General features: G+C 36.7%; 1 protein-coding gene across 1 annotated transcript in view; it reads right to left on the bottom strand.

Moving 5' to 3' along the window:
* Positions 1–12,647, bottom strand: part of KMO (kynurenine 3-monooxygenase) — a 51,618-nt gene that overhangs the window by 13,671 nt on the left and 25,300 nt on the right. The window contains exons 7-10 of the mRNA XM_044676678.1: positions 10,978–11,143; positions 9,376–9,447; positions 6,398–6,519; positions 4,048–4,195 (exon numbers count right to left, since the gene is read on the bottom strand). Of these exons, the coding sequence (XP_044532613.1) occupies positions 4,048–4,195; positions 6,398–6,519; positions 9,376–9,447; positions 10,978–11,143 (508 nt within the window). The remainder of the gene's footprint in view (positions 1–4,047; positions 4,196–6,397; positions 6,520–9,375; positions 9,448–10,977; positions 11,144–12,647) is intronic.

Genomic DNA, 12,647 nt, shown 5'->3' on the forward strand with positions numbered 1-12,647 from the left:
CAAACATAAAAGATGGGTATAGTCTCTAAAGTCCTGGATTCAGAAAAAAATATGACCTAAATTCAAATTTTGCCTCAGATATTTAATAGCTGGCATTTGATGGTAAATGTGTAATAACCAGCTTTCCAGAAAAAAATTAAAAATTAAAGTTTAATCAGCCTTATTAACATTTTCCCATTATTTTCTTATCTAGAAATTAACAAAATAATATATCAACCCTTTTTTTGTAGTCTGATGTCCAACTTATAAATGCTTACAGAGAAATTTTAACAATTGGCTCTCACAAGGTGGTAGGAGCTGTCTTCAGAACACTTCAGTTTAAGAGTTGTGACCCTTAACTTCTCTTTGTCTCAGTTTCCTCCTCTGTAAAATACAGGAATTGGAATAGATTGCCCATAAAGTCCCTTTCAGCCCTAAATATATGGTCCTATCATAAGCTAACCAATACCTTGGTGTAGTGAAAAGAGTCTTAGATTTGGAATCTGACTTCGATTCAGTTTCTCTCTCAACTACTTAATAACTGTAACCTTTGGTGAGCCATGTAATTTCTCTGGGCCTCCTCTTAAAATGATGACATGGGATTAGATTATTTCTGAGAATTCTAGTTTGAAAACTATGATTTAGATTGATGAACTTATATTTATAATTTCCAAAATAAGAGGTCAGAATTTTAAAAGAGATTCTAAACTCTTATAATTGCAATAATTTCTGTTATGATTCTTATTTAAAAAGAAGTGGGAGTTAAAATTAATCTACTATTAGGGCAGTTAGGTGGCATAGTCGGTAGAGTACTGAGCCTAGAATCAGGAAAACTCAGTTTCCTGTATTTAAATCTGGTCTTTACTAGGTGTGTGACCCTGGACAAGTCACTTAACCCAGTTTGTTTCAGTTTCCTCATTGGTAAAATGAGCTAGAGAAGGAAATGCAAACCATTCCAGTATCTTTGCAAGAAAACATTACCCTTTACTTCTGGTCATAAATGAAGAACAAATTCTATTCTTCCTTACTAAGGCCTCTACCTATGTCCTTGCTCTCATTTCCTCTGTCTCTTGGACCTTATTCCAGCCAGTATCTCCTGCATCTTTGATCTTTCTCTATTTCCTTGAAACATATCTAGATAACCCTAAAAAACAAGCAAACAAGCAAAACAACAACAACAACAAAACCCTACTTATCCTTTCTATCATATGCAATCAACATTCCATTTTTTCTCTTCTTATTCATTTTCAGATTTCTTGGAAAAAGTTATTCCTATCCAATGGCTTCACCTTTCACCACTCACCTTTTTCTCAGTCCTTTCCTTGCATTTTGGCTTCTATTCCACCATTGAACAGAAGTTACTCTTTCAAAGGTCATTGGTAACCACTAAATCTTCTAGGCTTTTTATTTCCTTAGTCTTCATTCTTGCCCTTTCTGTAGTTTGTGATACTTTAGGGCTACCTCTGTCTTTCTACATACTTTCTTTTCCCTAGGCTTCAGAAACAAAGCACATCTATCTCTTTCATCAATTTCTTGTCTGATCCCCAACAGAGTGCTCTCTTAAGTTCTATTTTTGGTCCTCTTTTTTTTCTCTTTATGCTCTCTCTTGGCTATTTTATCCATTCTCATATTTTAACTGATATGTGTGTGTATATATATGTAATATATGTGTGTGTGTGTGTGTGTGTGTGTATGTAAAATTTTTACTTTTCTAGCTCCAAGCCAGCATCTTTAACTGCTTTACTGGATTTAACTGATTATTGGAAATTTCCTTTGGGATATCCTATGAGCATCACAAACAAGACCCAAATAAGTTTATGTTTCTCCCTGATGTTGCTCCTCCTTCTGATACCACTATATCTATTAGTGTTGCTACTATTTACTTTGTCTCCATCTTTCAAGCCTTAGTGTTATTTTTTATTTTTGCCTCTTCCTCATCTTTGGTATCTAATCAGTTAGCAAGTGGTATCAATTTTATCTACAGATATCAATCAGATACATTCCTTCTCAAATTCCACTGCCACCACCAGGGCACAAAGCCTTATTACTCTCCATTTTAGGCTATTGTTATAGATCATTAGAATTATTCCCATCTCCACTTTCACCACTCTCCAATCCATCCTTACTGCCTCCATACCAATTCCTGACTAATGTTCCTTAGGTATATATCACTTGTCTGCTCAACAGTATTTATTAAGGTAAATCAAAGCTACTTCACTTGACATTTAAAGTCCTCCAGAATCTGGCACTCCCCTTCCCTTCCAGCCTTATTTCATATTGCTCCCCTTTATGCCTCTGTCCTTTAGCCAAAATGCTAATCTCTGCCTAAAGAAAATACCACATTCTTGCTTTCCTCATTGCCTTTCCTCACTCTGACCAATTGCCTAGAATATATTCTATCTCCTTTCTTGACTACTGAATGCCTTTAAATCTCAGTTTAAATCCCACCTCTTCCATGAAGCTCCTCCCTTGTCAGTACAGTAATAACTTTCTCCCTGGCGCCTCATACAGAACTTCATCTTGAACTTCTAAAGAATCTATCATGTAAAATTATATAGTATTGTTAAATGTTTCTGGGTGTCATTTCCCTTTTAAGTTCTTTCATGTCCAGGATCTTGTCTTATGTAACCTTTGTATGGAAAGCAAGAAGTATGTTTGAAATCCAGTGAACAGCAGTTTCATATGGTTTACTGACCAGAGTAATAGAATTATAAATACTCATCTTTCCATTTAAACAATAAAGTCTTACAAAGGAGAACCACAAAAAGAATTGCCTATGCTTACCAATTGTTTACAGCTTTGAAAATTAAATTATCTTTCCATCATCAAAGCTAATGGGCCGACTAATCTATGTAAATACTTCATGATCTCAGGTGCATTTGAGCAGATTATGATTATTTCAGCAGTACTGATTATTATAAAAATGCCACATTTTTAAAGGGATTTTAAGGGTCAAAAAGTACTTTTCTCATGACAAACCAGTGAGGTAGGTGATGTATGATATCTCTGTATTATAGTGAAAAAAAACTGGGGTTCAGAGGCATTAAGTGACTTGCCCACATGGCTAGTAAGTTTCAGAGGCAGGTTGTGAAGCATGATATTTTGACTCCCAAGTCTGATGTTCTTTCCATTGTATTATACTGCCTCAATATCATTTTGTCCAATATTTGTAGAACAGTAATGTTTTAGGTGCTGTAGTCCCTGGCTTCCAGAAAGAATACTACATATCCAAGAAGCCCAGCATATATAGTATATACAACAGATTATAATATATCCACATAGATATCACACTAACATATATCAAACATTTTCCTTTACAGGCTTATTCTTCTTAAGCTTCTTATCTTTGTCCCTATTTGTAACCTCTGTTAGTGAATTCATGATTTAGGCTCCATTTTCTCTCCCTTTTTTGGTTTTTTTTATAGAAGCTATTTTGGGGAAACCATCATGATTTCACTTGTGTTTCATTTTATCATTTATTTTGTGTTCATTGACAATCTTGAAGACATTTAATTCTTTACTTCCATTCCAGGAAGCTACTCACAAGAACACTGAGTTTTTCAAAAGAGATGTAGTTATTCAGGTTTTAACAGTGTATTATTTTTATTTAATCCTGACATATATGAAGTAAATTCTTTCCTTGGGTTTGCCATGTGGGACATGGAGCCTATGAAATATATGTGTAAACATACATGCATAGATACATATATGGAAAATGTATGTATCATTCATGCTATTTGTGAATATACATATGTATGCATATATGGCCTTGTGTTCCTGAAAAGATCAATTTTAAATTTCCAATATGTACATTCTTTTTCTCACTGAACCAAAAACTATACTGTGACACCTCCTACCAGCTCCCCCCCTGACATATCTGTGGGTTTTCAGCTCAATTGTTTTGACTTCATCAACTGACCTGATCAGCCAAATGACACCTCTGAGGGATTCTTTTACTAACTAACTAGTTCTTGGGGATCATATGAGCACAGCCTTTGACATCAAGTAATTGGGATGTTTGACTTGAAATAATGCCTTCAGTTACTTGCTTAGCAAAAGGGAACTCACCGCATTCATGCCTTGTCCAAAAAAGGGTACAATAGCATGTGCTGCATCTCCCATGAGTACACACTGGGAACCAATGTGGAATGTGGAGCACTTGACAGCTATCATGGGCTGGGCTGGCAGCAGAAAGTAATCTCGTTTCAGTGCTTCTCTTTTGGGGGACAAAATTCACAGCATATATGGATTAGCAAGAAGTAGCAAAATTTACATCATGGTGAAACTCACTTCACTATGTTCAAGTGAAACCTACCTAGGTGTGCCATTGAAGGAATAGGAAAGGCAAAGAAAGAAAGTTCTATGCAGCTCTGGCATCATGCGGTTTTATGCTTCTAATTTCCTACACCAAGTGTTTGCCATGTCTGTTGCAATACAAATATCTTTAGGCTAAAATTGAGTAACCATATTAAGTTTTTGTATTTCCCTGTTACACATTTTTTTTCAAATTCATAACTATGTTTTGGTAAACTCAATTTAGATATTGTAGTATTTCAATCTAGGCATTTCCATGAAAGAAGTGCAGTAATTCACATTTCTAGAATGCTTTGAGTTTTACAAATTACTTATCTTATCACACATATTTAGAGACATAGTGCAAATACTATTCTCCATATTTCACAAACGAAGAAACTGAGGTTCCGAGAGGTTAAATGATTTACCTAAGACCACCAAACTCAAATCTAGCCTCCCTGATTGTATGTGTGGTTGTTTTATTATCATACTCCAATGACTCTCAATAAGATGTCTGTGATATTGTTAAATTGCAACAATTTCAAATTGAATGCCCCAAACATTAGTGGCAGCTTCTGAACCCACAGGAATTTGAAATAAATAATGTCAAAAGCTATCCAGCAGCTCCAGGGGTCTGGAAAAGTATATGGTATAGGTGAGAAAGAATAATGCAGAAGCTGGGAACTGTCAGTCCAATATGTTAGCTCATGACTGCTCCAAATAGTCTCTGAGCTTTCTTTATTTTATACCATTTCCCAAGCACAGTTTCTTACAAGTCACAATTGAAATCACAGCTGTTTAGAAACACCCAAGGTTAAAGAATTACATCATGATTGGTATATAGCTTACAAAAAATTTCTCTCATGAAGATTATGCCAGATGAGATAATGTCCAAGATTAAAGAATGAGTCTCACCTTATCTAAGAGTTATTTTAGTAAAAAGCTTCCATACTTCAAAAGGTATGTTAAAAAATAAGCCTTTAAGATTGCGGCATGTATTTTGTCATTGGAAAGTACCTAAATGAGAGTGGAATTTGCGTGGATCTACCATCACAAAGAGGTGTCAAATTTTTTTGGATAAGCCATCCATTCTGTGGCCTGATCAGGCCACAGACATAAGCTCAGGGCTTTGCCAAAAACTGTGTTGATCTTGATGGGGTCCAGATAAGAGATCCTATTAAAAGATCCTACTTCTCTGAGTGGCTCCCTATGGACATACTATTTCAATTTATAAGTATTTACTAAGCACTTACTTTGTGTCAGGGAATGACCTGAACTAATAGGATAAAGAAACAATTAGTTCTAATCCCTCAAAGTCAAGAGATAATCAATCTCTTAAATCTCAATCAAGAATTATCTCAGTCTGAAAAATAAGATTCTCCTCTCATCTCTTCTTTCTCTTTTCTCTTTCTGCCCCTTTCTTTTAATGTCTCTGCCTCCCTCTTTTTGTCTCTCACACATGCAATATGTACACAACCATGTGTGCACACATATATACACAGTCATATTTCCACGCACTTCTTTCTTGGCTACCATATACAAACTATATGACCTTGGGAAAACCCTTTACCTTTCTGGGACTAAGGAGGCTATCAGATTAAATGATGGCTAAACTCTCTTCTAGCTTATTATTCTAAACTTATAGCAGTGTGGTATGGTAGAAAAAGCACTGGATTAGGAGCCAGAGGATCTGGATTCAAATTCTGATTCTTCTGATTGCTACATATGTGATCTTAGGCAAGTAAATTTGACCTTATGGGTCTCAAGTTTCCTTATCTGTAAACTAAGAAGTTTGCACTAGATAACTTCTCTGGATATTCCCAACTCTAAATTCATGATACTAGGATTTCATCATCATATCTCACAAAAAAGCACATGCAAAATGCCTTTCTTAGAGATTATTTTTTTTGGTGGTGGGGAGTTTGAGGGAAAAGACTAGAGATTATACAAAATTCTTTATCAAAAGAAAACATCTGCTCAGCTTTGTGTACTAATGCAAGTTCAGATCTTCATGATTATATGACCAATCTAAACCAAAAGAGAAAAGAACTGAAAATTCCTTACTTGATTCTGGACAACCCAAGATCATGAACCAGAATGTACAGTGATGGATAATGAAACTTACTCTCCCATTAGGGGGATGGAATCTGGGAAGTGCTTCTGGAAGAAATTCAGTACATCACTACCTGTGGTGAGCTTTTCAAAATCTTCAAAGGGCATGAACAAAGTACAGGTAAAGGATTTGTTCTGTGAAAAGAAAAAGGGCATCTCACATATCAAAGGGAACAGGAGTCTGGAAAATGAAGAGATAGCCTTGGCTAGACATGTTAATGTCCAAGAGGAAGTCCAGCCATATGGTTTGAAGCCCAATATATGACTTGTAGAGGAAAATCTCATCACTTTATCCTCACTCCTATACCAGAAGTATAAAAGAAGTCCAAAAACTATTCCCACAGGCCTAGGTTGGCTTGAATATTCTATCTCTTAACTCCATTCTGTGAAAGCCAGTAGTTTCTTGCAGTTATGCATGTGACTATCCAGAATGTTAGCCAACAGTCTTAGACTGAGTTGAGTTTCCTCTCTTTTGTCCTTTCTCTCTCTTCTTTCCTGGGAATATTAATGAAGAATGGTAATGGTTAAATAGCAGAGGATCCAGTAAGGAATAGTGGAAAAGATGGTGAATTTGGAGTCATTAGAAACCTAGGTATAAAACTTGTCTTATACTAGTTGTGTCACTATGCAAGTCACTCAATTTCTGTGAATCTCAGTTTTCTCCTTTGTAAAATTCTAATGATACTATTAATTCATAGGATTACTGTATGGACTAAATGAAATATAGTTTATAAAACCTATATGAATACCAGTAATTGTGATGTTTTTATTTTTCTAGTACCTGGCATAGTGCCTTGCATATAACAAACACATAAGATATGGTGGTCCAGTTGTTGAGCTAAATTACAGCAGACAGAAGAAAGGAAAAGTACTAATAAGTAGAAGAAATTCTCCAACCTTCTTGGTAACTTCACAAACAACCACTTAATATCATATGTCAGTTAATTTTCATATATTAAATGGCATTATCTTCATCAATATTCAAATTCATTTTGACATTCATGAAGCAAATACTATGTTCAAACACTGTGCTAGGGCCTAAGGACACCTAGCTGAAAAATAACATTTCCCTGCCCTCGAGGAGCTTACATTCTAATGAGAAGGATAACACATTTGAGCAAGCAGTCCTGGATGTTTGGAATGTTCATCCTCCTAACCTCTACCTCATAGGTTCCCTGACTTCCTTCAAGAATCCATTCAGGAAAAGTTGTGATAAAGGCATTTTCTTAATCTCTCCCTCTGCCTCCTTAAGAGGCTAGAGAGCAGGATTTCTCAGTGGATCAGACCTGACAAGAATCAGTGAGCCAGAGCTGAAGATTCCTTTACCAGGAAGACGAGGAAGTAGGCAGCCCTCTGACTGGAAGTTAGAGGGGACAGTTGGTCAGTGAGGAGATAAGGAAGCACCCTCTGACATTTGGGAGTCTTTTGCCTCTGGGATCTCTAGAGAGCAGGAGGTCTGTCTCTGAGGCAAAGATCTGTGACAGTTGGCTACTGACAGTTGGCCTGCTGCAGAAAACTGATTGAAGGAGTGAGTGAGTGGTGGCTATCTATTATTTTGGGGAGTTAGGTAGTTAGTGAATCATTTATAAATAGAGTAGGTTAGATTAGGCCTGGGTTGTGCCAGGCAGAAGAACCTGTCCTGAGAAGACAAAGTGTAATGCAGGATTAGTGCAAGTTCTCTTGCATTTGCAAATTCACCTGAGCCAATCCTGGCAGTTAGGGGAATGGAATGTTGGCCCAGCTAGTCCCTGGTCTCATGACCAGACCATTGGAGCTGGCACTATAAATTCCCCTGGATAACCACCTTAGGGGTCCTGATTTCCTTGACCTGACCCAGACATCCAGCTACCCCTAAACTCCCCTTGGGCCCCGGGAGGAGGGAGGTGGAATGTGGGAAATTAGTTTAATTAGCCAGTCAGGGACACCCCTAAACCAAATCATTACCCTCATTATTAAGCTGATAGACTACTCTACATCAGGGAAGTGGAATTTATCCCTGGCTGAGGGGCTGGTTCCCTCAGCCTGACCTTACCTTCTGAGTCCCTCTGCTAGCACTGGCCTTCACCCATAGCAACAACTTTCCCAGACCTTAACCCTCTTCCCTCAGTGTACCCTTGTATTTAAATAAACCCCTTGGTCTGATCCTGAGAGTTTCAGTGATTCATTTATAATATCAAACAGGGCCAAGGGCTGAGGAGAAGGAGGCTAGTTATCACTTGTTTCCTGAGGGACTAACTAGACCAGGCATCCATCTTGCTCAGGAAGTGAACCAAGTTTACTTCTTGTTGGCTTCCAGTTTCTCATCAGAAGGGAGGGGCTACTCATTCCTCACCTTAAAGGAGGCTACAAACAGGAGGGAGACTGACTGGTCCCTTCTAATCAAGGACCTCACATCCCTGGCTGTCCCAAAGCTACATATAGTGAAGTTGTTAGCTCCCTGGGGCAGGAGACCCACAGGTACCACCAGCTACCCTATTACCAGCCTGTTTAGCCCCTTTAAAACAAGAGAAGTTTTAGGTAGTAATTATAGGTAGTTATAGAATAACTATTATAGACATCAGGAAATTTTCTTTCTCTACCTCTTTCCTATATTTCTCTTCTTTACTATATTCATTTTACTATATTCTTTTACTATCTCTATTTTAATTAAACTAAATTATTAGTTGTTAAAAGCTGCTAGAAGTTTTCTCTGGCTGAAAGGGATAATATTAATTTACAATTCTACTTTATTCTCATTAAAACTTAAACTATTAAAAGCTGCTCTCTTATTTTGTTAAAACCCCTATTTTAACCCTTACAGTTATATAAAAAAACTTTCCTATGAACCAATCCTGAAACCTTCAAATTTTACCTTGTAGAACCCATTCGTGGAAAATATTTAGTCATTATTAAATAAATGAAAGCATTTTAAAAATTAACCATAGACTGTAGTAAATAGAGAAACAAACACAGTACATATACCAAAGTAAATAATGGTATAGTATACTCTACCTGGTTAGGAAGTGCAATCATCATGAAAGTGTTTCTAGGCCATATGTGTAGATAATTAGGTTCCATGGCAAACTGAAAGGGGAAAAACCATATAAGTTTACTCAAGCATTAAGGAAACACCTCTATTACTCATTCTCCATTTGGCACAATTGTTTCCCTGATAATGTAACCACAGTAGTGTCATTTCTCAAACAGAATGACTTGACTCTCTGTCATCTTCTCAGCAGACACTGGGACCATCAGGGAGCTTCTTACAGACTCCCAATAGGGCACAAACTCCATTGCTCTTGTGGTACTAGAATAATATGTTGCTTTGACATGTGTGTCTAGTGTGCAATCTTCACTCCAATTGTATTTTTAATTTGCTGAACATTTCTCTCTGATGCTGTTTGTGTATGCTTTAGATTTATAAGGAGGAATGTTTCAAAGTTACTGTTCTTATTCTACCATTGTGGCAAATGCTTTTGCTTTAAGTTGATTGTGTCTGCTGGTTAACAATTGATGGGAAATGCCAAAAGAATTCATAGTACAACTTAACTAATGAGTGGACATCTAGTCTCTGAAGACTTCTTTCTTTCTTTCTTTCTTTCTTTCTTTCTTTCTTTCTTTCTTTCAACCCTTAACTTCCGTCTTAGAATCAATACTGTGAATTGGTTCTAAGGCAGAAGAGCCATAAGGGTTAGGCAATGGGACTTAAGTGACTTGCCCAGGGTCACACAGTGAGGAAGTGTCTGAGGCCAGATTTGAACCTAGTACCTCCCACCTCTAGGCCTGGCTCTCAATCCACTGAGCCACCCAGCTGTCCTCTCTGAAGACTTCTAAGGAAGATGAACCCTTGAAATATCAAGGCATGTTGTTACAGTGAAGGCTCAAAGCCTCTGATGCCCAATAACAAAATAACATACAAAAGCATCAGAATACATTTTCCAAACTTGTTCAAAATGCATAAATAATTTGTTCAGACTCTAGGTGTAACTAAGGTTGCTGACTGATACATAGTAGTATTATCCCTTCATGGAAGGGTAATAATATAAACAGATCTAGTCAGAGGATGTGGGTTTGATTCCTGAGACTGCCAGTTACTAAATGAACTCCAAAGTTCTATCTAGTTATAAATTAACAATCCTGTGATCCAACAAATGTTCTGATTGTCAGGATGGATTAAATCAGTGCATGACAGACGAAAGATCTTCCAGTAAAATGCAAATGTCTTGGCAATGCTATTTGCTAGTTCTGACTTAAGAACCAACATTACTGTTCTGTTGGTTAACAGTTTATTTCATTATAACCTCCTGGTTCTATTTGCTTATGACATCATAAAATATGTATCCTGTATATTAAAAATATTTTAAGCCAAGAGGAAGAAGGGAGAAGAAACATCCTTCCACTAATTCCAAACTTGCTACTTACCTTTTGAATCTAATGTTTAAACTAGCCAGTCATGATGTGAAGAACTTTGGCCCTTTCTTTCTTTCATGGTCTAGTGGCCAAGTTTTCTGAAAGTAATGGATACCACTTTACAGTACATCTTTTATAATAGGCAATTAAAAAAAAAGATAAAGCAGAAATTTTAATGAGGGGGAAAAAGGAGATTCTCCTTACCTCCCCATTCTTAGGTGGAATAGTCAGTTCCATATACCCATGAGGAATATACTGTTGACTGTAGTTGAACCGAGCCTGCTTCATGAACTGTTTTCTGACTGTTGAATAGGCTCCATCACATCCTACAATAAGGTCACAAGTAACTTCTACAGGGACCTGATTAGATCTGTGAAATCAAGTAAAGAGTTAATCTCTAGGCAGAATGATTAGAACAGAGATGTATGCCTCTTCAGTGTACCAGGGAGTTACCCAGAGTTTTTAGTACTGCCACTCGGTGAACCTCTTCAAATGTGCCATGGATTTTCATCTCTTTGTATTTTGTATTATCTGTAGATAAAACAAAGAGGAGAGTGCTTTCCCTGACACTTAAAATATTGTGAAGCAGCTAGGTGGCACAGTACACAAGAGTGCTGGACTTGGATTCAGGAAGACCTGAGTTCAAATCTTGCTTCAGATACTAGCTGTGTTACCTTGGGCATGCCACTTATCTTTGCCTCAGTTTTCTCCGCTCTGAAATGGGAATAATGATATCACCTTTTTGTTGTGAGGATCAAATGAGGTCATTCGTTAACATGTAAAGCACTTTAAAAATCTTAAAGTACTGTATAAATACTAGCTATTATTGCTGGTGTTTTTATTATTGTTAAGAGCAATCCACACTGATGCACTGTTGGTAGAAGCTATGATTTGGTACAAACATTTTGGAAAGCCATTTGGAATTTGGAATTGTGCTAAGGAGGTAATTAAATGTCAACATTTTTGTCAAAGAGACTATACTGCTAGGCATAAACCCCAGCTAGGTCAAAGATGAATAAAATGGCCCTACATATGCCCAAATATTGATGGCAGCATTTTTGTAGTGGCCAAGAACTACAAACAAAGTATATACCTTTTAGAATATAAAGAGGTAAAGTATGGTACAGGAATATAAGGGAACATTCTAGTCCTTTAAGAAATGAAGGATATGATGAACAGGGAGAAGTGTGAGGGACCATGTGAACTGATAGAAAGTGAAATGAGAAGAACAAGGAAAATCATATACAAAATGACTACAACAATGTAATTGGAAAGAAGTGCCACCAAATAACAAATGAAATGGAGTGATGTGAAATTAGAGTGGCCAAGCTTAGTCCCAAAGAAAAGACAGGAGAAGGCAACTCCCTTCTTTGTAGAGTGGGAAGATTATGGATGTGGCATTTTGTATACAATGTCATTATTTGGTTTTAGTGAATATTTAAAAAAATATTGTTCCTTCTTATAAAGAATAGCTTACTACAAGGGGAAAGGGAAAGAACATAATGGGAAAGTAAGTGATATAAAAACAAAAGATATCAACATTTTTTTAATTGAAAAAGAGTAGTCCATGATATTGTTCCCTGGAAAGAGTAATGTTTTTGGAGTCAGGGGATCTGAGTTAAATAACAGTTCTACTACTTACTACCTGACTGACCTTGAGCAAGTGACAACCTCTAGGCCTCAGTATTTTCATTTGTAAAATGAAGGATTTGTTCTAAATGTTGCTTAATATTTCTTCTAGTTTTAAATATGTAATCCTATGATCATTCTGATACTCAACAAATATTGATTGACCTCTCTCTCTCTCTCTCTATCTCTCTCTCTCTCTCTCTCTCTCTCTCTCTCTATATATATATATATATATATATATATAT

Source organism: Gracilinanus agilis, chromosome 4 (genome assembly GCF_016433145.1).
Source record: "Gracilinanus agilis isolate LMUSP501 chromosome 4, AgileGrace, whole genome shotgun sequence".
Lineage (NCBI taxonomy): Eukaryota > Metazoa > Chordata > Mammalia > Didelphimorphia > Didelphidae > Gracilinanus > Gracilinanus agilis.